Source organism: Natrix helvetica (genome assembly GCF_964273705.1).
Source record: "Natrix helvetica genome assembly, chromosome: 4".
Lineage (NCBI taxonomy): Eukaryota > Metazoa > Chordata > Lepidosauria > Squamata > Natricidae > Natrix > Natrix helvetica.
The window spans coordinates 93,025,107-93,051,672 of NC_138550.1; the positions used below are offsets into that span (position 1 = coordinate 93,025,107).

A 26,566-nucleotide genomic window follows, 5' to 3' on the forward strand; every position below is an offset into this window, starting at 1 on the left:
CAAACACCAAATCACTGCAGCTCCCTTCTTTTAACTTTGCATAGATATTACATTCTTTGGTTCCTTAAGATGAAATAGTTATTGAGCCATTAGTTTATATGTGTAGCAAGAAGAGGAGGAGGGAAAAAGAATTCAAATTTCTTGTGCCTGGAGGTCCCTGCTTATCCATCTAAATAGACATTTGTCTCGATGTTAAATTACTAATAGTTTTAAAAATATTGTTGCCAGCCCATCTCGCTGGATGACTGAGGTTACAGTCGACGGCAAACTGGTGCCCCAATTTCAGCTCACTTGTTTCTAAATTTTAACACTGTATTAGGCCCACAGGATTTGAAACAAGTGCAGTTTCAATAGCAGCTGCAGGATGCAAAGATTCTTAACAAGTGACTATTCCAGTCATTCACCTTTCACTGTCAAACAGGAAAAGCAAAACCAAACGGCCATCAGGTAGTTTCAGCAAAGGAGAACAGGTCATGTCCAGAATGAGGCCTTGAAGGCCAGGAAGGTTGGGGTCAGATGACCTGACAGTTATTTGAAAACCTAAAAGCTTGCATAATAATTCATGAGCAAAAAAATGTCTAAGCTGTTGAAATCTTAATATATAGACATCCAGATTACTATATATGTCATTTCATTTGGTTGGTGGGTTGGTTCTTGGTTTTTTTCTTTTTCTTTTCTTTTTTATTCAAATGAGTGTTGAATAAAATAGAAATGAGATAAAATAAATATAAACTGATTTGTGACTTAAATAGCTTTAATAATCTATAAATTTACCAAGCTTGTGAGCCTGTTTTATGTGCAAGTTTATTCAAAACCTGTATAAACCACTTCTACCTTAGGTGAGAAACCTTGAATTTCATTTGAAACTAAATTCTGTACAAAACTGTGAAGACAGAATTCTGTTGTAATATTTAATTTTGTTAAACTGTTATAATATCTTACAATATTTAATATTTGCTAAGCCTGAAGAACTGATTACATTAGCCTAAATGTTGTATTTTGAAGAATGTATATGGACAATTAATAATGATTTAAAAAGGAAGACAGGTTTTCTGATTAATTCTTAAAAGTACAAAACCCTAAATGCATGGAAAATAAGATTTTCCATTCTTGTGCTTGAAGCTATATGAAGTTAATTGGCTGCTAACACTTTCTAAGTAAGAAATCTAGGTTGATAATACTTAGAAAAAGTCAAAATGCCATTGTCAGATTGTTTTGTGATAGTAATTGAACCATAATCCTAAAATAAATGTATCAAAATAACCTTTAAAACAGTAAATCGTTTAGGCAATAACTCCCTAAAAGCAACTGTTTTTTTAAAAAAAAAACTCATCTTCACTGTGCTCTAGATCAGTGTTTTTCAACCTTGGCAACTTGAAGATGTCCGGACTTCAACTCCCAGAATTCCCCAGCCAGCGAATGCTGGCTGGGGAATTCTGGGAGTTGAAGTCCGGACATCTTCAAGTTGCCAAGGTTGAAAAACACTGCTCTAGATGAATATCTGTTTAAGTCAAAGGATACAAAGAAAAAAGCCCTCCTCAGGTCATCCACATGAAATGGTCGAAACTGGGGTGTATCTGTAGTGTAAGAAAAGCTGAGAGCAGCAAGCTACAAAAACAGAAAAAGAGAAATCAGTAACATAACATCAGATAGGATTGCATTCTTATTAAAAGTATATATCCCAGTGATCAAATGAGAAGTTAAGAGTACTTCTTCAGAGAATCCAGAGAATCTACACAAAACCTCTTGTCCTACAACTTTGTCATATCTCAGTTATTATTACAAGAAAGTTACTTTTCAAATACTGGTAACTAGTCAAGTACTTTGGTTGCCTTAAGTAAGGAAATAATATTCTGACCTATCCATTGGCTCTCTTGGGTTTTTTTTTCTTTTCCCCAATGTCCTACAAAGCGGTATATTTTCCTAATCCAGAAAAGTTGATTTTGCTTTCTAGCAATATCCTCTAGAGCTTTGTGGAGCAAAGATATTGCAGTGCCAAATCCATACTGAAAATTAAACTTGTTTTGCTCTGATGAGTTTCCAGCATCGAGTCCCTTTCGGGAGAGGGGGCGGTATATAAACGCTAATAAATAAATAATAATAATAATAAATTTTGCCCACTGCTCTCACATACCCTGGATTCAGAGGCTTAAATAAGTAGAATCAGAGATAAAGAAAGGACTTTAAAAAGGCATCTTGTACACTTCTGGTTAACATAGAAACTTCAATGCAGAATTCAATCTACATTTGCTAATACATTATTGTCCTCTTCATTTTAATAACAAAGAGGCAGATATTAGCAGATTATTATGGAACAAGTTTTCATTATTCTAGTTCTAAACTACATAGCCACATGCATAAAATAAGCCTGTTCCATCTTTCAACATGATGTCTTTCTATGCATTTGAAGTTGCCTACCATAGTTTCTTTTCTAAATATATTCAGCTCTTCCAAGCAATCCGTTGACTTTTAAATCCCTCAAAATCTTATCTCCCTCTTTTGAATGTCTCCACATCTACTGATGTCCTGAAATGTTTTGTAACACTCAGCATGGTATCCTAGATAGGATTTATGCCCACACACAGCATAATAAAATCATCTGTTATTTTCTTATGTTTCAATTTATTTTTTTAATAGTGAAACACAGAAAACTTCACCAACAGAAAAAGATGTATAGCAAATGTGTACAAGTGTATAACATATATAGTTATATAGAGGAATAAAAAATATAGCAATTAAAATAAACGAAAAAAACAAACTAGTAAAAAGATGTATATAATGTCCATTTTGTAATGGTATAAAATCAATTATATCCTTAAGCTTATAAATTAAGTATCAACCACAGAGAAACATACTGGTTCATCAATAATATCACTTGTGATTTGGATACTACTGTTCCATCAATATAGCTTAAGACTGCATTTGCTTGCTTAATAGCCATATCATATGGACAGGACTACAGACGTGAGAAGAATGGTTTGATTTATATCATTCTTTGGACTGGGAAATAGAAACTTCTATGTAGCACTCTAGCACTCATTTTTTACTTCCAGAATAAGGTGGCTGGAGGAAGATGGGGAGGAAATTAGGAGCAAACAGATAAGTGATTGGGATTCGACCGGAAGTTCTCCAGCTGGACAGTTGAGGGGGATGTAAGCTCTGAAGAGTATCACATGAACTCTGTCTGACAAACCAATTCTGAGACCCTTTTTGGATCAGAACCCCCCCCCCCTGGGGGGATGAAGAAGGGGCAATGTCTCATCAGACCCAGAGGGAGTGCAACAGGTCCCTCGTAGGTCAGAGATTTGCTCTCTGAATCGCAGCCTGGGCAGCAGCATGGCAACATGGCTGCACAAGAAGCTGGCTTCCAGCCAAAGCTACTGAACAGGAGCATGCAGGACAAGATGAAAGCCTGGTAAAAAGATCTAATTAACCCATGGTTATAAATCAGAACTTGGAAAAGGCAAAGAACCTTGAGAGTATAAATAATATTAATGGACAGATCTGGATTTTGGCAAAAAGAAAGAAAGAAGGGGAAAAATGGAGGATTGAAACACTAGCCTAAAAAGAGCCATTTGCTTGAAATAATTTGGACAGAAAAGGAGAAAGTAGAGAAGTGACAAACCCACACAAATACAAACTCTAAATTTGGTTTTGGTTTTGAAAAGATTGTGTTTTTAAAAGAAACTAGGAGGTTGAAATGGAAACCAAAACATACCGACTTTGTTCAAATGTCTTCTAACATATCTTAAGCAACTCCAATTAATGAGAGGTGGAATGTAATAAAGGAAAAAAGTAAAGGAAAAAGCAGTATTTTCTCACTGATAACCTAATCTTGCCTGTGAATGGAATGCAAAACTCTGAGCAGGAAGATTTAATTAACCAATTGCAATAAATCAGAACTTGGAAAAGCAGGAGGCAAAGAGAAACATACCGGAATTTGGATATATGCAAGTTTGTTCCAATTAAGATATTTTGAGCAACTATAACCAATGAGAGGTGGAAGGTAACAAGGGAAAAAATAATAAAATCAAGAACTTGGAAAATACAAAGTTTTTTTTCTTTGCAAAAGATCAAGATGTCTCCCGCTTCTCTTCTTTTTCACATTAGCTGAATTAGCTAAATTTAAGGTGGACCAGAACTTTGAAATAAGAACTGTATAACTAACTGCAACTTTGGAACTGGACATTAAGAAAGAACAAAGGATCAAGATGGCTCCCCCCTTTCTTCCTCTTTACATCAGCTGAACTAGCTAAATGTAAGGTGGACCAGAACTCTGAAATAAGAATTGCATTACTAACTGTAACTTTGGAACTGGACATTATGGAAAGGTGGAAATTTGAGGAACTATGTGAAATTATTAAAAAAAATGTGCATAAATCATTAAAATCAAGTCCAAATAGAATTTTGAACTCAGAGAAGCAGGAATTGAAGGAAGAAGTGAAGGAAGTAGGGGGGTGGGATAATGAAGGGGTAGAAACCATGGAAAATAAAAAGCAGAAAATTGAAGAGAGTGGACATGTCAAAACAAAGAAAAGGGAGAAGACGGGAATAGAGAAGTGGGACAAACGGCTTAGTAGGAAAAAATCAGACAATTGGAAATTGTTATATGGGGAAATATAAAGCTGAGATATGTGGTTTACTCCTATACATGATAATAAAATTGAGTTGCTAACTGATTGAATATGATAATGGAAAGAAAATTAAATAAAGGTTAAAATATATGAAACATGGACACATATAGAGCTCATAAGATGATGAACAAAGTGAGATGTGTACCTCTTGTTACTCTAGATTAGTGGTAGTCAACCTGGTCCCTATTGCCCACTAGTGGGCGTTCCAGCTTTTATGGTGGGCAGTAGGGGTTTGCTGTAACTCTACTTTATAAATTTTATAAAGTAAAGTTACTTCCCTACTTTATAAATCACATTACTGTGGAACCGGTGGGCGGTTAGAAAATTTTACTACTAACAGAGATACAAAAGTGGGCAGTAGGTATAAAAAGGTTGACTACCCCTGCTCTAGATAGTAGATTAAGGAAATTGTAATGAACAATGAACAGTAAGGATTGTTATTTAAAGACAATTAAGGATAACCTAAGCCAAGATATGGAAAAATGGAGAGAGAACATGAAATATGCTTACAATGGGAAATTATTGAGATTATAAAGACAGAATCACAAATTTGGGACGTGTAAGGATGCATAATTATATAAATATAATGATGAGAATAGCTGGGAACTGTAACCAGGTCTACATCTCAGCCAAAAATAGGCTGGGTGTGTGTGTGTTAAAAATACAATTACTATATATGTATACTTTTTTTCCCTTTTAAAAAAAGGAGGAAGATATATGTTAAAATTAAATATGTATATTGAAAAGGAATTATAAATACCATCAACATAAAAGGGAGCTTGCTCAGAGGCAGAAATACACCAAATAAATGAAATGAAGAGTGTGAAGTAGAGGAGAGAGGTAAGGGAAGAAGAGAGGGATAGGAGAGAGGGCAGGGGGGGAGAGGAAGAGAGAAAGGAGTGGAAAGAGGAGAGAGGAGAAGGAGAGAGGAGAAGGAGAGAGGAAGGGGAAGTAGAGAAGAGAAGGACGACAGAGGGAAGAAAGGAGATGGGGGGAGGAGGAGAGAGGGAAAAGAAAGTGATGGATGTACAAATATGGTAGAGCAGAAGAGCTAATAATTGTTTTTGGGAGTTGATGGTAAGATGAATTGATGTAAACATTTAATAATATAATATGATGTTGGTTATATAATAAGCGGTTATGTACATGCGGTTATATGTTATGAAAATGAAAAAATAAAAAACTTTATATAAAAAAGATACCATAAGTGATTGCAAGTCAATCTGAAGAGTGGGCTCCAAAATGCCAACTTCCCTCAATCTGGTGAATATAATTGCATTAACAACAGTGCCTTGCAACCATTAGTGTTCATACATAAAAATGGAGCCTGGATGTAAAAATACTGCCTGAAGTGGACCATCTGAAGATAGCTTTCAGATGTTTTTCAAAAGAATTCCCATAAGTTCATGAAGACTAGGTTTATGGCCTGGAACTATGACTATTTTCAAATTTTTCTAATGTTACTAGATCACTTAGCTCTGGTTTCCTCTGACTATAACTAGTTAGATTGGAGCTAGTGGAATACACGCTGGCTTCTGGGAAATCTGGCCACCTCTTTGGCCACAGCTAATGAGTCTCTGTGAAACTGCTGGACTTCTCTTATTTGAGCATTCTGTTTTAAAAATATGAGCACTGAAGTGGTTGGGATTCTGTGGCTACATTCCTAGGCTCATGAGTCAGTTGGGATTTTAATTGCTGGGGAAAATGGGTGGCAGCATTTTTTCCTGAGGTGTGTACTGAATCATTTACCTTAGGTTTAAATGAAATTCCATACTGTTGGATTGCTTCTTGCTCCATGTCTATCCACACAAACATCAACAAAGCCAACACCAGAGGGAAAAGAGCTTCATACCTACATCAGCACATATTTTGACAGCAAGTAAATATAAAGGAAATGAAAATGTGCCATACTTTGAACTTTTTTTCTTACAGGATAAACAAATATTTTCACAAATGTAACAATATTCAATAAATTCTCACAACTGCATAACCTTCCCCAAACCCAAAGCAAATCTACACATACAGAATACAAGTAAAGATTAGCTTGAGTCATACTAAATTCCCAGCCATCACACTAACAAATCCATGTAGTTTCTTTTGCAACATTATGGAAGCAGTTTGCCATTGCCTTCTCCCATGACAATTTTCCTATTTCCCAGTCTACCTAAGAGGCCTAGAAATCTTGCTGGGCTTCCATTGAAATATTAACCAAACCTTAACCAGCTTAGCTTCCAAGTTCAAAGAAAGTGCTGCCATCTGTTGCATAGAATCATCAGGAGTCAAACTCAATTCAAGGGCAACTTTATTTTTTATTTTTTTTAAAAAAGGGAGAAAAAATACCCGGTGCTAAGGAGAAGATAAGTTGACATCAGAGAAAGAAGTATGCTCAGCAGCCTCAGGGACAGAAAAGTGGGACTCAGGAGTGGCACAATCAAGGATGAAACTGTAAGAAATAAAATATTATCTGTCAAAAGAAAAATAGTTTATCATGTCTTTAACAGCATCCTAAATTTGGAAGCCATGGATTACCTGTAAACTATTGGCTAGTTTGCATTGCATTCCTGGAAATTACGGGACTAATACAGAAGAGCAAGAAGAAATACATTTTTTATACCTTTTGATGAAACTGCATAGTTTATGCTGAGCACAAACAAAACAAGGGCAGTTAGTACAGCCATTCTAAATTTCAATCATGGAGGAGGATGCTAATTTGTGTTCAATACTTTCTTCCCCTTTAAGTGACATTTGCATTGGGCAATTTGGAAACAAAAAATACAGAGGCCTGCAATACTTACAATACAATACAATACAATACAATACAATACAATACAATACAATACAATAGTAGAGTTGGAAGGGACCTTGGAGGCCTTCTAGTCCAACCCCCTGCCTAGGCAGGAAACCCTATACCGTTTCAGACAAATAGCTATCCAACATCTTCTTAAAGACTTCCAGTGTTGGGGCATTCACAACTTCTGGAGGCAAGCTGTTCCACTGATTAATTGTTCTAACTGTCAGGAAATTTCTCCTCAGTTCTAAGTTGCTTCTTTCCTTGATTAGTTTCCACCCATTGCTTCTTGTTCTACCCTCAGGTGCCTTGGAGAATAGTTTGACTCCCTCTTCTTTGTGGCAACCTCTGAGATATTGGAACACTGCTATCATGTCTCCCCTAGTCCTTCTTTCTATTAAACTAGACATACCCAGTTCCTGCAACCGTTCTTCATATGTTTTAGTCTCCCGCCCCCTAATCATCTTTGTTGCTCTTCTCTGCACTCTTTCTAGAGTCTCCACATCTTTTTTACATCGTGGCGACCAGAACTGAATGCAGTATTCCAAGTGTGGCCTCACCAAGGCATTATAAAGCGGCATCAACACTTCACGTGATCTTGATTCTATCCCTCTGTTGATGTAGCCTAGGACTGCATTGGCTTTTTTGGCAGCTTGCTTCAAACCAGTGCTCTAATGCCTAACTTGCTTCAAACCAGTGCTCTAATGCCAGACAAAGCACAGAAAAGGAGACAACTTAAAAGATTTTTTAAAAGAGGGAGATATGAATGATCTAGGGTCATAAGACAGCTGCCTCTTCTAAGTAACATGAAAAAGAAGCAAAGACCAGAGTGAAGGGATAGCAAAGTGGACTGAAAGTTCTGTTTTAGTGCTTGGAGCCTATATAGTTTTCCCACATGTCAGCTGGTAAGTGAGGGAAGTACAGAGGCAAAACTTTCAAGATCTTTATTCATCTTGGCACACAACACGGAGAACATCTGATCAGGTTTCTACCAAGCCTCGTATGCAAGATCAATATTCGAAGGGTGATGGGGCAGAACCTAGATCAAGGCAGTCAGGTGATGGGAGGTTCCTGACATAAAAGACTAGGATTGTGCAACTGGAAAGAATCAGATGTCAAAGAGTTCACTCTACTGCTGATTAATTATTTCTCAAGCCTTAGTTACAAACAACAGAGTGGAATATTATATTTTCTTAGGCTTGTTATCTACTTTCTTCAGGAGCTCACATCAGCATATATAGCATTCCCTCTTCTCTTTTTCTTCACAAAATCACCCAGTAAGATAAAGTAGGCTGAGGGTGAGTGACTAGCCCAAAGTTTTAATTTTAAAAAAAATTATTTCCTTTAAAATGTAGAAATAAAGAACGACAAAAGTCAAAAGTCAAACCAAAAAAAGGAAGAAAATACCAAGAATAAACACATCAAAGATATAGAAAATGATTTAATTTTAAACACAGTTTTAAATAAGATCAGTCCTCCCACAACCCAAAACTCTGGGGTGGCCCTGTATCCAGTCAGTTTCTATGGCTGGGGTTAGATTAGAACTGAGATCTGCCCAATTCTAGCCCTTCTTCATTGCCACCACACAACATTTAAACCAAGACTCTATACTTAATTATAAGGATTGGAATTTATATAATTGCCTTAATTCGTATGGACTAGTCAGAAAGAAACCAGGCTTCTGAAAATGAAGATCAGATAAGAAACCACAGCCAGTCTTCCTATTTCTGAAGAAGGAAGAACCATGCCAGATAACATTCTTTCAAGGTAGATTTCAAAAACCACTGCTAATAGCTAGGCCACAATCAGATTGTGCTGCAGTAAATACAGGTAGTCCTCAACTTATGATCACAATTGAGCCCAAACTTTCTGTTGGTAAGTGAGACATTTGTTAAGAGAGTTATGCTCCATTTTACGACCTACCTTCCTGCAGTTGATAAGTTAGTAACTTGCTTGTTAAGTGAATCTGGTTTCCCCATTGACTTTGCTTGTCAGGTCGCAAAAGGGAATCACATGACCTTGGGACATAGCAACGGTCATAAATGTGAACCAATTGCCAAGCATCTTAATTTTGATCACATGATCATGGGGATGCTGCAAAGGTTGTAACTGCGAACAACAGTTATAGGTCACTTTTTATACTGCCGTTGAAACTTTGAACGGTCACTAAATGAACTGTTGTAAGTCAAGGATACCTGTACCTAAAGTATACAACACAAAACATAAATCTTAAAAACAATTAGCAACAACTCACATTTTGTTGCTGCTCACATGCTGATTTTAACTAATGTTTTTTCAGCAAGTGTTCCAACCAGCAAAATATTCTGGAAGGAGATACAGTAAGCAACAATTTATACTATTTAAGTGGTTGGGGTGTTTTGTTTTTGACTGCAACTTAGAACAGAAGAATACATAAAAATGTGTTTTTGATGGATTGTAAGGCCGAAATGAAGAAAAGCAGGTAGAACAAGGAAAAGGAAAAGGAAACTGCAATCCCAAGGAATAAGGATCTTGTACTTTAGACGAGTACAAGAATGTATTTGGATAAGTGTGAGAACAAATCTCACCGGGCCCACCCTGGCTTATAGCTGTTATAAAACTTCTTAGGATTAATATGTCTCTTCTAAGTCTGATCACTCTCCAAATGTCAGCTCTGACTCCTAGGGAACTGATGGACAAAAGGCAAATATTGGGAAGGGCAGAGAGAACAGCAGCCAGCTTGAAGTGGCAAGAATGAGCTTTCAAAACAAACAAGCCTGGCCTGCAGAGTCTTTATGAAAGATTGGGATTGCCTGCCCTTAACTGGCAGCAGCAAGCAAAAGCAGAAGCATCATGCACTACAATCACATATAAGAACAAGTATCAGCAAGCACTGGCTTACAAAAACTTGGAAAATCCCCAGTTCTAATTCACATAATTTTCAAGTGCAGGGAGTGGACAGGTTGGAATTGTTAAGACACTGCCTTACGTTGAGGAGTGAATGCATTATGTTTATTAGTGATCCTCTTTTTTTTTTTTTAGGAATGTATGGTTGCTCATAAACTCTCAGCATCTGCCTGACTCTATTGCTATATGCAACACTTAATAGAATGTATTTATAGCATAGTGCACGTGGCTGTCCTCAATCCTGTTATGTTTGCAACAACCTTATCTGGAAGATTAGGTGAGAGATTGTGAACTTCATAGCTGAGAAGAGATGGGCACTTATTATTCAACACTAACATATTATTATGTGTTCATGTTTAGAGCAGTTCTTTGGAGGTTCATGCAAAGCCTTTTATTTCTGAAATTATTATTATTTTTTCCAATAAGAAAATTAAACTGAGAAATTCACCCCCCCAATATGCTTTGTTAGCTGCTTTCTCGATTCTTTGTAACTCCTATATAGTTCCAGGATCAATAACTGTAGCAAACTTAGTCCCTTAATCCACTGCTGCTTATGTTGAACCCCACTCAACACTTAACAAGACCACTAATTAATGCAATCTCTCATCTGCTTCAAAATAAATATTCATCATGGTGTGTTAAATCTGCTTATATTATTACAGAATGCATATGGATTCCTGTACTTATGTAATTACAAATCTTTATCAGAGTATGATCCTTCAGATCATGTTTCTCAATGACAGAACATGTGTAGCAATAGCAGAAAGACCAGCAAACCAGCATTTCTGATATGTACCTGACAGATCTTTATCCAAAATAATCTCTGTCGAGAGAGGTAGGCTTACCCAATGTCATCCAGCTGATAACCTGATTTATTATAGGCAATCCTTGTTTGCTCTGAAGACTGCTATGAGTACTGTTCACAATGTATGTTGATGCCACCAGACTCAGCAACTAATCAAAAAATAAAATAATCAATAGTTCATCAGAATGGTTTCACTTTATTGCAGTCATTAAGAAATGCTAGCAAGACGAAAAGTGGCTATTCAGATTTTTTTCAAAGACTACGGTAAAAAAGTTTTTTTTTAAAAAAAAACTGGAATGTTAGCACTTTTGTAAGAATTATGATCAACTTCAATTGACGATTTAAATAAAAAGAAATTGTGTATAAGAGAGAGGGGTAGAGAAACCTTCAAAACCACCCATTGCTTAAAATTTCATTTGATAACATTATTCGTTAAGATATTGTATAACCCCATTGTATTTTGGATATCACCATGAATGCATTCAGGAACTGCCAGAGCAAACTGTTGGTTCATACTTGCATAACTGCATTTTATGCTTGATTTCCTCCAGACTGAATAAATAAGAGAAAAAGGCACTCAGGAAGGAGGCTTTCAACGAAGTTTATTTAAAAGGGAGATTTGTCAATAGGAGTCCATTTCAGAGTTACAGATTAGAGCAGTAATTAGAGGTCATCAAACAAGTGCCATTTGGCATCAAGTTTTATGTTGGTTTATTGAACTTTGCCTGATGTGTCATCATGTGACAGTTCATAGAAGCCATAATAAGTTGCTAAGCTGCCTGACATTTTTCCCACTGTGCCTATGTGACGTACCGTAATTTGGACTTTAAACTTAAATACTAATAAAATGGCATAATGTTCTTATTTTAATTCTATTAAAAACAGTGTATGCATGATTCAAAATCCATTTCTCTCTATATTATTAGAGTGTCAAAAAAAGGATTGAAATAATTCATTGTTAAAAAGCAGTTTTCTCATATAAAAGTAAGAGAGGAGTGAACCAAATAAAAGGCACAATAAATTGGCACCAGTTATGCCAACCATAATTGGAAAGTAAAGCAAGTTTCTTAATGTGTTTAGAAAGGGCCACAAAATAATGGTTCAGAAGATGTAATGGTACAGAACCATTGTTTTTTGTCCTTATTCCATGTATAAGGACAAAAAACAACCTTACTTATCTCCCCTAACAAAAACAGCTAGTCTCGAGTTAAACCATTTGATAAGTGACGATTCAAAGTTACAGTGGCACTGAAAAAAGTGACTTATGAACGTTTTTCACACGACCCTTGCAACAATCTCATGGTCACATAATCAAAATTTGGGTATTTGGTAACTGGCTCATGTTTATGGCGGTTGTAGTGTTCCTGGGTCATGTGATCACCTTTTGCGTCCTTCTGGTGAGCAAAGTCAACGGGGAAGCCAGATTCACGTAACAACCGTGTTACTAATTTAACAACTGCAGAGATTCACTTAACAACTGTGGCAAGAAAGGTCGTGAAAAACTCACTTAACAACTGCTTCACTTAGCAACAGAAATTTTGGGCTCAACTATGGTCGTTAATCAAGGACTACCTGTATCAGATTTTTACCAAAAGGGCCGTCTGGGGAGATAAGGATTAATCCAAGGCTCTCTACTATTGGAAAAATGTACTATTTTTTCAGCAAAAAAAGTACATTTTTGTAATGTTTCAAACTTTTACAGAGTGATCCAAAAATTGAAATCATGTGAGAAAAAAAATTCAATATCTAATTCCAAGTCTATAGCAAAACTACACAATGACAATTCTTTATATATTTTAATCTGGATTAGTTTCTTTCAATGACTTCATTTATCTTAAATTTACAGTGACATCTACTGGACATGTTTTAATTTTTAAAATAGTGCTCAGACTAGCTCTTAATATTTCTTCTTCCTCAGAAAAGATGTACAGATAATATTTTAACATAAGATCATCAATTTGAGTACTATAATTTTTCAGCATCTCAACTCTATGCACTCAAACACAAAAAAATCACTCCAACACAAATCGGACTGCACAAATTATTTATGCCAACTTGAATATAGGTAATCCTTGATTTAAGACCATAACTGAGCCAAGATTTCTGTTGTTAAGTGAGACATTTGTTAAGTGAGTTTTGCTCAATTTTATGACCTTTCTTGGTACAGTTGTTAAATGAATCACTGCAGTTGTTAAATAAATAACCCGGTTGTTAAGTGAATTTGGCTTGACTTTGCTTGTCAGAAGGCCACAAAAAGTGATCACATGGCCCCAGGAAAGTGCAACCATCATAAATATAAGTCAGTTGCCAAGTATCTGAATTTTGATCACATGACCATGGGGATGATACAATGGTCATAAGTGTGACAAATGGTCACTTTTTTTCAGTGCCATTGTAAATTTAAATGGTCACCAAATGAACTGTTGTATATCGAGGACTACCTGTAGTCCTAATTGGAAAAGCAGAATAAAAGGTCCCAGTTTTCTTGGTGTAATTGGATTAATATCTTCTTTTAAAATTGTTGTGAAACATTATATATTCTTCACTATCGTAACACCAAAATTTCTCTCTGGAAAATATAACTGCTTTCCAGTATTAGCATTCCAGCATTTGGATTCTATGCAGAATATATTTGGACAATTTCTATAACATCACCAGAGGAATAATTTCTACCTTACTAGACCACCGCTGAATTAAGAATGTGTTGTTTTATTAAGCATTCCCCACACGGGGTTCAGGAAAAGAAGGAGGAGGAGGAGGAGGAGAAGTTGAGGGATACAGCAAAAGAACACTGAGGTATATTTTTTTCTGGATGTCCACATCTATTCCCTGTCCATCATCACATGCAAACTGGATAGCATCTTAGATGGAACCTCCTTGCTTGCCAGGTTAGCAAATCCCTTTTCCTAGGATTGTTTGACATCAAGTCATAGACTGTTTTGTGAGAAAATCTGTTTATAGACCTGGCTCTCCTAGCTAGTGATGTTCCTTTTGGGAGAACCATTTTGGAGGTAACATGTGAGTGAAGACCACAACCCCAGCAATATTGAATGAGGGAGTCTGCATGAGTAGATGATGCAAGTTGAGGGCTAGTTTCCCTACTGATTTTATTGATGTATCTTGAATAATGAGTTTGTTAATGGGTCAGTGTAAATTTTCCTAAACACCCAATCCAACCAGTTTCAAAAGTGATTCTTTCTAATGTAGAAGCTCAGTGTGAGAAACTGTGGGGATATTGGAGAATAATAAAAAGAATATTAAACATGAGCAATCAATGTTTAAGGAGGGAATACATTGATAGCTTATCCAAGATATTAGGTCCAAGTGGCAAACACGTGGAGGGAGGAAATGATTCAGACTGTTGTGAAAGTCTCCATCTTAATTAAACTACTAATAAAAGAGAGTTGGAAAATCTTCTGGCTGTTTCTAAGATTCTGTATTTATTCCGAATTCTAGCATCATAGTATCACATTATGGTGAAGGGTTCTCCACTTGTCCAAAAGAGTAACATGTCAGACTTGGAAGCCATCCTTGTATTGGGCCTCAAGCCTGCCACATATTCAAACATATTCTACTGTGGGAAACTGGGAGGGGGGGTTATATGGAGCATGTGAGATATGTAGCCAAAATAACATTCCTTCTCAGAAAGTCAAGGTCATCTTGTCCCTGCACATGGACTGACATGGATGGGAGGAATGATTGATTGGGCCATGTGATGGACATGTGGGTGCTGAGGCAGGGTCTTGAACTTTCAACTGGGTGGGGAAAACCTGGAAACTTTCAGTTTGGGTTTTACCAGATGTGCCAGCATGGCTTCTCTAATAAATTGGAACTTTGGGGAATCTCTAGCCTCGGACTTTTATTTGAATGAGGATGCGATCTGGAACCTTGACATAGTACCTATGAAGGATTCCAGGTCTTAAAAATATATAGAAAGTACATATACAATTCATTTTGTTGTTTGGAGATGCTGGTGTATAACTTAGCAGATTTTTTTAAAATGTAAATTTAAAAAATAACTGAAATAACTGAAAAGCAGTTGATTAAAATTGATGTGGACCCAAAAATACACAAAGCTGATTTTTCAAAGCAACAAATGTTATACTTCTCAACAATGCATATTTATAGAACTTACTTACCTGAAATAGATATATTTTGAGATCTTTATGATGCAAATATTTATTTTTGCTCCTCCGAAAAAATGTCACTAAGTAGGACAAAGCTATCAATATAATTAGCAAGCCAGCTGCTGTTCTGTAAAAGATAAACTATTTGTGAGTGCTTTTCAAAGATGTTTCTGTAGGAATTATTTCTTTAAAAAAATTAAATTAATCACAAAAGTGCAACTATGCAACATGAATAAGACATTAATCTAAGCTCCAGGGAGTCAAAAAAAAAGGTTCAAAACTGACAAATCTATTAAGAATGATCTTCTGCCCTATCATAATTCAATATTACTTGGAATCATTTGTGTGTGAATTGGGTGGCCATATAAATTTGTTTACTAAATAAATAAAAAATAAATACACCAAGCTTTCAAACTTGCATTTGGTTTATTGCTAGTAGCTGCCCTTAAATGATCAGATAATTATTTTTGGTAAAAAAAAAAAAAAAGATTAATTCTGCTGGTGCCTTTTAAAACTCTGACCAATACTTTTCTAAACCACTGACTCTAAAAAAAAAATTAAGAAGGTTGGATTTACTTCGGAATGGAGTCTTGGTGCTCATTAAAAAATCTGTCCATTATTATATTTATTAATGGTATCCTACCATTATTATTTTTAAAAATAACTCAAGGCATTGAACCTATCTATCCACCTTCCTCCTCCTTTCCCCCCCCCCCACAAAAACTGGGCTGAGAGTGACTGGCCTAAGGTCACCCAGCTGACTTTTAAGGTTGGCCAAGATAGGACTTTGAACTCTCATCTCCCACTTTCTAACTTTATGTTTTAACCACTAGATCAGTGGGTCTCAACCTTCCTAATGCCATGACCCTTTAATACAGTTCCTCATGTTGAGGTGACCCCCAACCATAAGATTATTTTATGTTTTCCGTATTTTTTCAAAAATATGTGTTTTCCAATGGTCTTAGGCGACCCCTGTAAAAGGGTCGTTCGACCCCCAAAGGGGTCTCGACCTGCAGGTTGAGAACCACTACATTAGATAATAGATTAGATAATGGAATATCCCTAAAAAAGATTTCCATGGTATTTGGAGTTTTGTTTTATTATAAGCATCTATTTTACAGGATAATACACGCTTTTCACTTAAGAATGACATCAAGGGTGTTTTCCTTGCTGCTTCATACTTGTTCTTTCTTTTCCATTTCTCTTCCATTTCTATCTGATCCTATTACAGTCTCCTGCTGAAAGAGAACCAAATAAACTGTTCTCTGGGTCAGCATGATACATGGATCCAGTATGTGACTCATCTCTTCTTTACATCTGTTATGAGAATGTAAGAGGCCTATGTGTAAACTTCTAGATCCATTTTGTTCCAATTTTTAAAAAATTGTTTTTCACTGATAAAAGAGAAGTTCAAAAATAAGAGAAAAGTTCTACACAAAGGGTGTCAAACTCGCACCCCGCAGGCCAGGGGTGTCATGTGCTGCCCATGCCCACCCTCCTTTTACTGAAGGGGGGGGAGTTGTGATACATCACGTGACAACAACATGACTCCCCAAGTTTGGCCTGGGTGGGGCTTGACGTCGCAATGACACAACATGCAATCTTGGGGCTCCAGGATTGCTGTCGATATCTCTGTTGCTATACGATCCTTTTGGATCTAAACCGTTCTGAAGGAACGGTGATAGTGAAGGGCATGTCCTGCTGATCTCAGGGACATCGCAAAGCCCCTGATTGATCCAGGAAAAAGCTCTTTTTGCCGGCTACAAGAGAAGCAGCCAATATGGCTACAGAAGCCCCTGAAACGGAAGCAGCACAGGAGAGACAGTGCATCGAAATGGTGAGAAAAATCTTTATTATTAGAGAAGAGAAAACCCAAAAGACTTAGAGTTAAAATAAAATTGAAGACAGAAAGAAACAAGCTGCGAATTTACCCAGGTTTAAAACTATCGTGTTATCTTTTTCACTTTAATTTTGTTTGTTTTTTATGGACTGACTTTTTACAAATGCCTCTTACTTTTAAACTGGACTGGTATTTTTTTCCCTTCTTCCTCTACACTTTTCCCATTTTTTGTGTTTGTGGATTAAAAGCCTCTTTCCTCGCAAGGCTCAGCCGGATTGTAATCTTTAAACATTTTTTTTTCTCTTTCCGGATAAAAACCCTTTCTGGAGTTTGGAGTTTAGAAAAGAGAGCCAAAAACAGAGGGAAAAGATGTAACACTGCCATCTAGTGGCTAGAGGCTTTGCAACATCTGATATTACAAAGCTATCAGCTTGGTTTACTGAAAGGGTCAGTGGAAAAAACTTCACTGAATTTGTTTGAAATCTAGCAAAAGCCTTAGTTGTTTTAGTGGCAGTGTCTATAACTTGAAAAAATGGCACTATATGAAGAAGAAAAGGAACTAACATTGCAAAAAATTATGTTAGAAATTCAAAAACTCTTAATAACTACAGAGAGAATTGAAAAGAGTCTTGAATTTATAGATCCAAATACAAAATATCAAAACAGAAAGTACAGAGGGAAGAGTTGAGAATACTTATAAAACAACGATGAAATTTGAGGACAGAGTTAAAAAAAACTACAGAGAAATATGAAAGTGATAAGAAAATTGTTGACATTGACAGCAAATCGAGTGTGGAGGGAAATGATAAGTGCAGAATACAGAATGGAGAGATCGATGAACTGGAACTCTATCTCAGATGTCAAAACATAGATGAAGATAGGGGAGAAAATTTGGCAGAAACAATGAGAATAATTTCGGCAGAAGCACCAGTGATAACAAAAGTCAAGCAGATGAAAGGAACAGATGGAGGGTTTTGAATTCTTTTAAGATATCCAATGAACAACAAGTTGTCAAGAGGAGTCCACATAAGACTTATCAAGAAAACACTTAGAATACAGATTCTACAAATGGCAAGAGATATTGGACTGCACTATTTCTGGAAGGATACCGGATGATGAAATGAAATGTCACAATAAAATTTAGTTAAATGTAGTTAAACTTTGAGTATTATGTATAAGATAAAGTAATAATAGCTATAGCCAAATAAATGATCAACGATAATAAAAGCATTTATATATACTAGATTGATAATATGAAATTTTATATAAACTGTGAGGATGATGGAGATGGTGTTGAAAAGCCTTTTTATAAAAGATAAATAATTCTATATAGAATAGAATATAAAGATGTAATATCATTGGATGATTTCAGGATGATGTAATGAAATGCCATAATATAAATTTACTTCAAATTTAATATGCCTCATATAAAAATGATGTAATAATAGCTATGCTTAATGGAAGTTTAACAATTATAATAATTTGTATAAATGTATATTAGATTGATGATACTAATAATGGAAAAAACATGAAATTGAAAATCATTAGAGAACATTATTAATGCTAAAATAATAGAATGATTTAAAATAGGATACAAAAAAAATATTTATTATTGGATATATTGAAGATGATATAATGAATCATCATAATATAAATGGATACATATTTAGAATATCTTGTTTAAAATGGTGAAACAATAGTGATAATTAAACAAATGAAGTACAATAATAATGTATACAAAGATATTTGATTGACAATAAGTGATTTTTGATAAAGCTCAAGTGATGACTATGGAAAGGACGGAGAAAGATTTTATAACCAATCGACAACTGTATTTAGTTGAAGAAGTTTTTTATGTTATATGTTTTGCATGTTTATGTTTGTTTGAAAATAAAAAAAATATTTAAAAAAAACATGACTCCCCAAGTTTGACACCCCTGGTCTACACTATAATTTTTATAGCTTACATAAAGTAGAAATCACCAGCAAATTATAATCTTCAGTTTGAAACAAGAATAAGAATCAGCAGAATTTTTGTTCCAGAAAGAATAAGTTTAGAAACCCACTATTTTAGAATATCCTTCTTTGAAGAAAAGAATGTGAACCATTCTGATAATGAAGTTCTCATCTGACAACTTCAAAAACTTACATCAATAATTACCTTTCTCCACTACCATAATTATGTGACTTTAATTTTGGGTTTCAAGAATAAATTATTTGAATTCCGATAACATATTTCCCTTCTAGAGACAAGAATTAGATGAAATTAGAATATGATTATATGAAAGTGGTAATGTGAAGAAAGCTGATTCATACTTACACTAAAGAGATATTTGATTCTCTTCCTATCACTGGCATCAAAGGGAAGATTGCCAGGAGCAAACACGAGAGAATCCAACTTAGCACTGTGGCCTATGGCAAAAAACAAGTAAGTTACACATACAAATAGAAACATAATGTTTAAATATTAATGTATGTAGGAAACATTTCAAATAAAGTTATATAAATTTCTACCTAAAATTGTATGAATTCAAAATGTAAATTTCTGGTGTGTGTGGGTGCATGTAAAATTTCAATATTGCTTGAAAGAATCATTCTAAGAGAGCGTAATGTAAAGTGTGGGGCAGGGTATTTAGTAGGCCAAGTAACAAGAGTAAGTAAGTGCTCACCCTTACTACAAAGTGGTCAAAATGTGGAAATAACTGCCATTAATACCTGTGTGATATAAAGGTAAAAGTAAAGGTTCCCCTCGCACACATGTGCTAGTTGTTCCCGAATCCAGGGGGCAGTGATCATCTCCATTTCAAAGCTGAAGAGCCAGCGCTGTTCAAAGACGTCTCCGTCAAAGGCACACAGAACGCTGTTACCCACCAAAGGTGGTTCCTATTTTTCTATTTGCACTTTTACATGCTTTCGTACTGCTAGGTTGGCAGAAGCTGGGACAAGTAATGGGAACTAACTCCGTTATGCGGCCCTAGAGATTCGAACCACCGAATTGCCAATCTTTCTGATCGACAAGCTTTGTGTCTTATCCACTGAGCCACCAGTCTCTGTGTGATATAGCTATGTGCAAAAAAGGAATGGAATCCCTACTGACCTGATATAGAATTATTTCAGAATATCTCTAAGCTATACAGCACTATTAATGATTTCACTGAGTTTAGATAACAGATAAACAGATCTAGTCCAACCCCCCCCCCCCAAGCAGGAGACCCTACACCTCCTCTGACAGAAGGCAGTCCCGTCTCTTCTTTAAAGCTTCCAGGGATGAAGCTCCCACAATGACTGTCTCAAACTGAATCACATTTCAGGAAACCTGTGTATTCTCTTTTTTATTACACTTTTCATTTCATTGTTTTACAGTTCAGATAAAAGCTAACTTTAGCTGAACTCAAAAAAAGCAAACAGAAAACCAATATCAGAACATATTAGTACTTGAATAAGAAATTATAAATAAATCCCAGGATGATAGGCTAAACTTGGAAGTCAAAATAAACATTTGAAAAGGTAGCACTTCTGCCTGTTGTTAAGAAAGTTAACCCAATCACTTGACTTAAAAAACTTTTTTACTTTCCCTTCAAATAAGTTAGCCGATGTACAGGTGCTCTTTGACTTACCAATATTCATTTCATAACTATTCAAAATTAGTGCCGAAAAAAATGACTTATACCCAGCACTCACACTTATTACTGTTTCAGCATCCCTGCAGTCACATGGTCAAACTTCATACATTTGGCAACTAGCATGTATTTATGATGGTTGCAATGTCCTGGGGTCATGTGATTATCATCTGAAACCTTCCCGGGGACCTCTATCAAGCAAATTCAATGGGAAAAGTTGGATTTGCTTAATAACTGAACTAAAAAAAGGTTGTAAAATCAGGTGCATCACTTAGCACTTATGATCACTTAGCAACAGTCATCCTGCTTCCGATTGTGATAGTAAGTCAAGGATTATCTTTATATTATTACTATGATTAATATAAAGAATTCTGCACCAATTTAAGACTTTTCTTAATTTTGATCATATGATCCTAGGGATGCTGCAACAGTCATAACTGTGAAAAATGGTCATAAGTCACTTTTTCAGTGCCATTGTAACTTTGAACAGTCACTAAATGAACTGTTGTAAGTCAAGGATAGTCTGTAGAAGCATCCACCCATTATTGCCTTAAACGTATCATTGCCATTTGGATTCCTTTAAGAAGATCATGTCACTGAAGCATAAAATGTTTCACAGAAAACCATTCTTGTTTAAAACTATGCTTGAACACAAGGTTTCCAAAATAGTGTACATGACTTGCAAGAAGGTAGCTATGGCTAGCAAACTACCAAAAGGCAGATAACTATTTACTCTTCCAAATATTTCCTATGCATTTGCAAAGAACTGCTTTTTAATTTAAATAAAGTGTTCATGAACTTCAAATGGAAATGTGCATTTCTCTGGGGGAGTGATCATAACCATTCTACCAAATCTCCTTATGCAGAAAATACCTTTGCTTGGATCCACAGTCGAATGACCACAGGCCACGTAGAAAACACAATCAAGCCAAAGGTAAGAGCGGAGCGATAGAAGAAGGAGAAAACCTAATTCACACAAATATATACAAATGGAAATAAAAGAACCTGGTTTAATAAAGAACTGATATTCTCCTCAGATACAAAATTTCATAATGATTTTTAATTTCTCAAAACATATTTTTATTGGATTCTTTTGTTATTTTATGTGTTTTTATTTTAATCATCTGTATCTATAAAAATTATACACAAATAATATTGTTAAAAATGTATCTAAAACAAATGGTAGCCACACTATATGTTCTTTCGTAAAAGTCCAGTGTAGATTAAAAATAGATTAAAATGAGTTAAAAATATAAAAATACATATATAGAGCGATTAAATATATCGTATTTTTCGGAGTATAAGACGCATCGGAGTATAAGACGCACCAAGGTTTTGAAGAGGCAATTTTTTTAAAAAAAGTAGGTAGGTAGGTAGAGGGATAGAAAAGGAGAGAAAGAGAGAAAAATACAGTAGGTAGGTAGGGAGAGATAATAGTTGGGTAGGTAGGTAGGTAGACAGAGAGAAATAGAGATAGAGAAACACAGTAGGTAGGGAGGGAGAGAGGGGGGGGTGTAGGTAGGTAGGTAGAGGGATACAGAGAGAAATAGAAAGAGAGAGAAATACAGTAGATAAGTAGGGAGAGAGAGAGAGAGAAGGTAGGTAGGTAGGTAGGTAGGTAGATGGAGAGAGAGGGAGAGAGAGAGAAATACAGTAGGTAGGTAGGAAGAGAGAGAGAGTAGGTAGGTAGGTAGATGTTTCCAGGTGTATTTATCCCTGTGCTGGAGAAGGAAATCACTGAAAATCTGCAGCACCTAAGACTTGTTTCTGCTGGCACAGCACTTGATCAATGTAATTCTCATCAATCGCTCTAACTAAAGAGCTTTCCTAAAGGGGAAAAAAAAAGTTTTTGCACTTTGCAAACCTCCCAAAAATGGCCCGTTTTTCACGAAAACAGGCCCGTTTTTTTTTAAAAAGGCATGAATAGCCTTGGGGGGGCTTGCAGAGCGCTCCTTGGGTGGTGGAGGGGGGCAAAAATGAGCAGAAAACATCCCATTTTTCACAAAAACAGGCCCTTTTTGTCAAAAAAATTGCATGCATGTCCTTATGGAAGCTTATAGAGTGCTGCTGGGGGTTGGGGGGGCAAAAACCGCCCATTTTTTGCTCATTTCTGCCTTCCCCAGCCCCCACAAGCTCTCTGAAAGCCTCCATAAGGGTATGCACGGTCATTTTGGTGAAGGTGCGGGGCTTCGTGAGGCAAAAAAATGCTGTATTGGATGTATAAGATGCGCCTAGATTTTCAGCCTCTTTTTTGAGGAAAAAAGGTACGTCTTATACTCCGAAAAATACGGTAGATTAAAAATGAGTTAAAATATAAAATACTCATGTATATATTTAAAAAAGAAAACCCTAATTTATTTTTGGAAGACCTCTTTACAGCCCTTGCTGCCTGTCCTCCATCTTACATCCTCTCCCCCACAAATAATATTAGAAGGCTATTAGCCAAATTACTTACTAATATTTCAATCCCTACAGCATACATTACTAAGAATCCAGAAAATTGAGTCCGCTGAACATTCAAGAGAAATGTGATCAATACATGGATAACAGGGTATCTAGAGGCAAACATTATTATAAATAAATTTCTTATTAGACCAAAAGCTACATAAAAATAAGAAATAAAAGCGAAGCAACATTTCCTAATTGAGAGGGATGGTATATTATAGTATAACCAGAGGTCGCTAGATTGGGAAGATTGAATTAAAAACGAACATGAACAAATTTCTCCAAGATAGTTAAATTCAAACTATCTATCAGGGATATCTGCTTTATCTGTGCCAGAGATTCCCAACTTTCTGGTTTATTGTGCCCCCTAGTGTCTCAATAATTTTTCGACATTGTCTCTAGTGGCTCTCAAACCTTGTGCTATGTCATCCGAGCGCAATACTGTAAACTTGTTACTAGTTTCTTAAATAGTAAATCTACCCTGAATTCCAGGGTAGAACAATGTCCTATCTGGGAACTGTACATCTATTCCATCAGTATTCGCAAAAGTACATTTCATAAAATTGAAACACAACTTAGTAAATCTGCTTATTACAGAATGCACGAAAGGCACTATTTCCTAAAATGAGCCAGAAAAAAAACTCCATAATCATTTTTTTAACCTACAGAAGATGCAATTACTCTTACTCTTAGTTTGTTGTACATTCTGAAGTAAAGTCAGCATCCCTAACTTTTGAAAGACACAAAGTGAGACTCAAGATCAAATGTTATTGATCTACCAGTCTACCTTCCTTCTGCTTCATATGTCAACCATCCCTTTCTTTCATTTTCTTGCTAGTAAAAGTCTATGTGAATCTACTAAAAATATGCATTTTTTAAAACCTCACAGAAACCCTAGCATCCACCACTTCATATACTAACCTTGCATTTTGAAAGCAGCACATACTGAATGTGAAGGGTTTTAGAAAACCACAAAATGAAATGAGAAAACCCAAATGGCTTCAGATCCAGGAACATGGATACATTCTTCCCTTTTACACACACACACACAAACACACACACACACACACACAGAGGGAGGGAGGGAGAGAGGGGGGGGCTGATTGACTGACGGACTTATTCATTTGTTTTTTAAAATCTTACTCTTTTAAAACTGCATACCACACAGGGACTGGTAATAGGCAATATATGTAGTAGGTCCAAGGCAAGCTTTGAATGAAGAGAAAAAAGGCTATCAAAACTCCAATAGCTGCAAACACACATTGGAAAAACTTGTCAGGCACCTGAAAATAGAAATGTTAATGTTATTTGATTATTGTAACACTGTAAATATCTATTTAAACATATCCAAATATTCACCAGGTTTTGAAACATACAACAAATATAAAAATCATCTCAGTGTAATTCACGCTAGGACAATCATCTGGGGCAGCAGCCCCAGTTACCATATATCTACCTGCTCTCTGATGCAAATCGACCGTTGACTTATCTGAAGGGTCCTTCTATGTGCACTGCGAGGAGAATCCATGCATGGGTTAACTTTGTCCATTAGCGAAGAGACTGAATTATGAAATTGTTGGCCACGCCTCCTCTAACTGGAAGGGTTCAGTTTTGTATGAAGACACAGCCGAATTAAGAGATGTAGATTTTGTTATCAGTTCAGAATGCAAATGAGGTAGTCCGAACAAATGAAATAGTCCGACAATTCAAGACAGGTGTCACATCCCGAATCCCCCTGGACCAGCCAAAGCGAGGGTGGGGTGGATTCTCCTCGCAGCACACATAGGACCGTTCAGGTAAGTCAACGGTCGTTCTCCTGTGCGCTGCTTGGAGAATCCAAGCATGGGACATGCCAAAGCAATAGAGTTCAAGGGCGGGAGCCAATCTGGTCAGGGGTCTGAGATGCCGTTAGAACCCTCTGAAGGACCCGCCGCCCAAATGAGGCCTCTGCTGAGGCAAAGACATCTAATTTATAATGTCTGACAAAGGGCGACTGCAATGACCAGGTCGCCGCCCTGCAAATCTCCTCAACCGAGGCTTGAGTGGCCCAGGCCGCCGAGGTGGCCACGCTCCTGGTGGAATTAGAAGTGATGTGCCTGGGCACAGGTCTAAATTGAGTCTTGTAAGCAAGGGCAATGCATGCTTTCAGCCAACGTCCAATGGTGTTGGAGGACGCTTTCTGTCCCATGGTTGGTGGCTGAAAGGAAACAAATAAGGCTTCCAATCTTCTGAATGAAGCAGTTGCTTCACATAACGGTGAAGTGCCCTGCGAACATCAAGATGGTGCATTGTCTCTCCCTCGGGTGCGATGGCTGCGGACAGAAGTCCGGGAGAATGATCGAGTTGACCTTGGGGAGGAATGTTGGATCCAAGCGAAGGACTACCCTGTTTGGGTGAAAAATACAGAGTTCCTTGCGGACCGACAGGGCTGCCAGCTCCGACACTCTCTGAGCTGAAGTAAAGGCTACAAGAAAGGCAGTTTTAAGGGTCAACAATCTGAGACTAACTGAGTAGAGGGGCTCAAAGGGCTCCACAGTAAAAGCCTGTAGTACCACAGCCAGATCCCACATGGGGACAGCGATGATGACTGGTGGTTTGAGGTTCGAAGGCCCTTTGAGAAATGACCGAACCCATGAATGGTGAGACAAAGAGCGCCTGTGTCCGCCGCCAATGACCGTTGATAAAGCAGCAACCTGGTGACGCAGAGTGTTGGGAGTAAGTCCTTTATCCATACCCGTCTGTAAAAACTCAAGTACTTGCGGCACTGAGGCCGAAACGGGGTCAATGTTGGCTCTGCGGGCCCACCAAAGGTCCTATGACTGCAGAATGCTGCAAAATACCATAAATGCAGGCCAGTTGTTGAGTGTTTCAAATGTGATTGGAACACTCAACAAGGTGACCACAGTGTGTGTGTGTGTGTGTGAGTGAGACAGACAGACAGAGAGAGGAACAGAGAGAGGGAGTGAGAGAAGGAATCAGAGAGAGACTGACAGAGTCTGACAGAATCAGAGAGGTACTTTTAACTACCTGGCAGCGGCGTTTTGCCTTGGGGGGCTCCTCAGAACATCCCAAGACTTCGGAGGGAAGCTTACAGCCCGGAGCAGGATCAAAGCCCCTTTCCCAACTGGCCCTTCCTCCCTCGGAATGCTTCAGAGGGAAGCTTCTGCAAAAGCCCGGGCGAGTGACAACAGGTTCCCGCCGTTACGAAGTCTCCGAGGCTGTAATTTTCTGAGCTGTGCGCGCGCACCTGTTTTCCACGGCGTGGAGCAGCGGCGAGCGATGATTCCGGAGGCCATCAGTGGGGGGGCAGGGGCCCCCTCGCGTTCCTCATCTTCCCGGATGGCCCCCGGAGTCATCGCTGGCCGCGCAGAGCCTCGCCGCTGCTCCATGCCATGGAAAACATAGGCGCAATTACAGAAGC

The 26,566-nt window shown here is 37.1% G+C and overlaps 1 protein-coding gene across 3 annotated transcripts in view; it reads right to left on the bottom strand.

Moving 5' to 3' along the window:
* The window catches only part of PIGN (phosphatidylinositol glycan anchor biosynthesis class N), a 70,304-nt gene that overhangs the window by 18,377 nt on the left and 25,361 nt on the right, over positions 1 to 26,566 (bottom strand). For all 3 annotated transcript variants that reach the window (XM_081951377.1, XM_081951378.1, XM_081951379.1), the window contains exons 15-23: positions 24,289 to 24,428; positions 23,156 to 23,255; positions 21,574 to 21,666; positions 19,401 to 19,492; positions 15,253 to 15,367; positions 11,154 to 11,262; positions 6,975 to 7,077; positions 6,384 to 6,486; positions 1,522 to 1,608 (exon numbers count right to left, since the gene is read on the bottom strand). In XM_081951377.1, the coding sequence (XP_081807503.1) occupies positions 1,522 to 1,608; positions 6,384 to 6,486; positions 6,975 to 7,077; positions 11,154 to 11,262; positions 15,253 to 15,367; positions 19,401 to 19,492; positions 21,574 to 21,666; positions 23,156 to 23,255; positions 24,289 to 24,428 (942 nt within the window). The remainder of the gene's footprint in view (positions 1 to 1,521; positions 1,609 to 6,383; positions 6,487 to 6,974; positions 7,078 to 11,153; positions 11,263 to 15,252; positions 15,368 to 19,400; positions 19,493 to 21,573; positions 21,667 to 23,155; positions 23,256 to 24,288; positions 24,429 to 26,566) is intronic.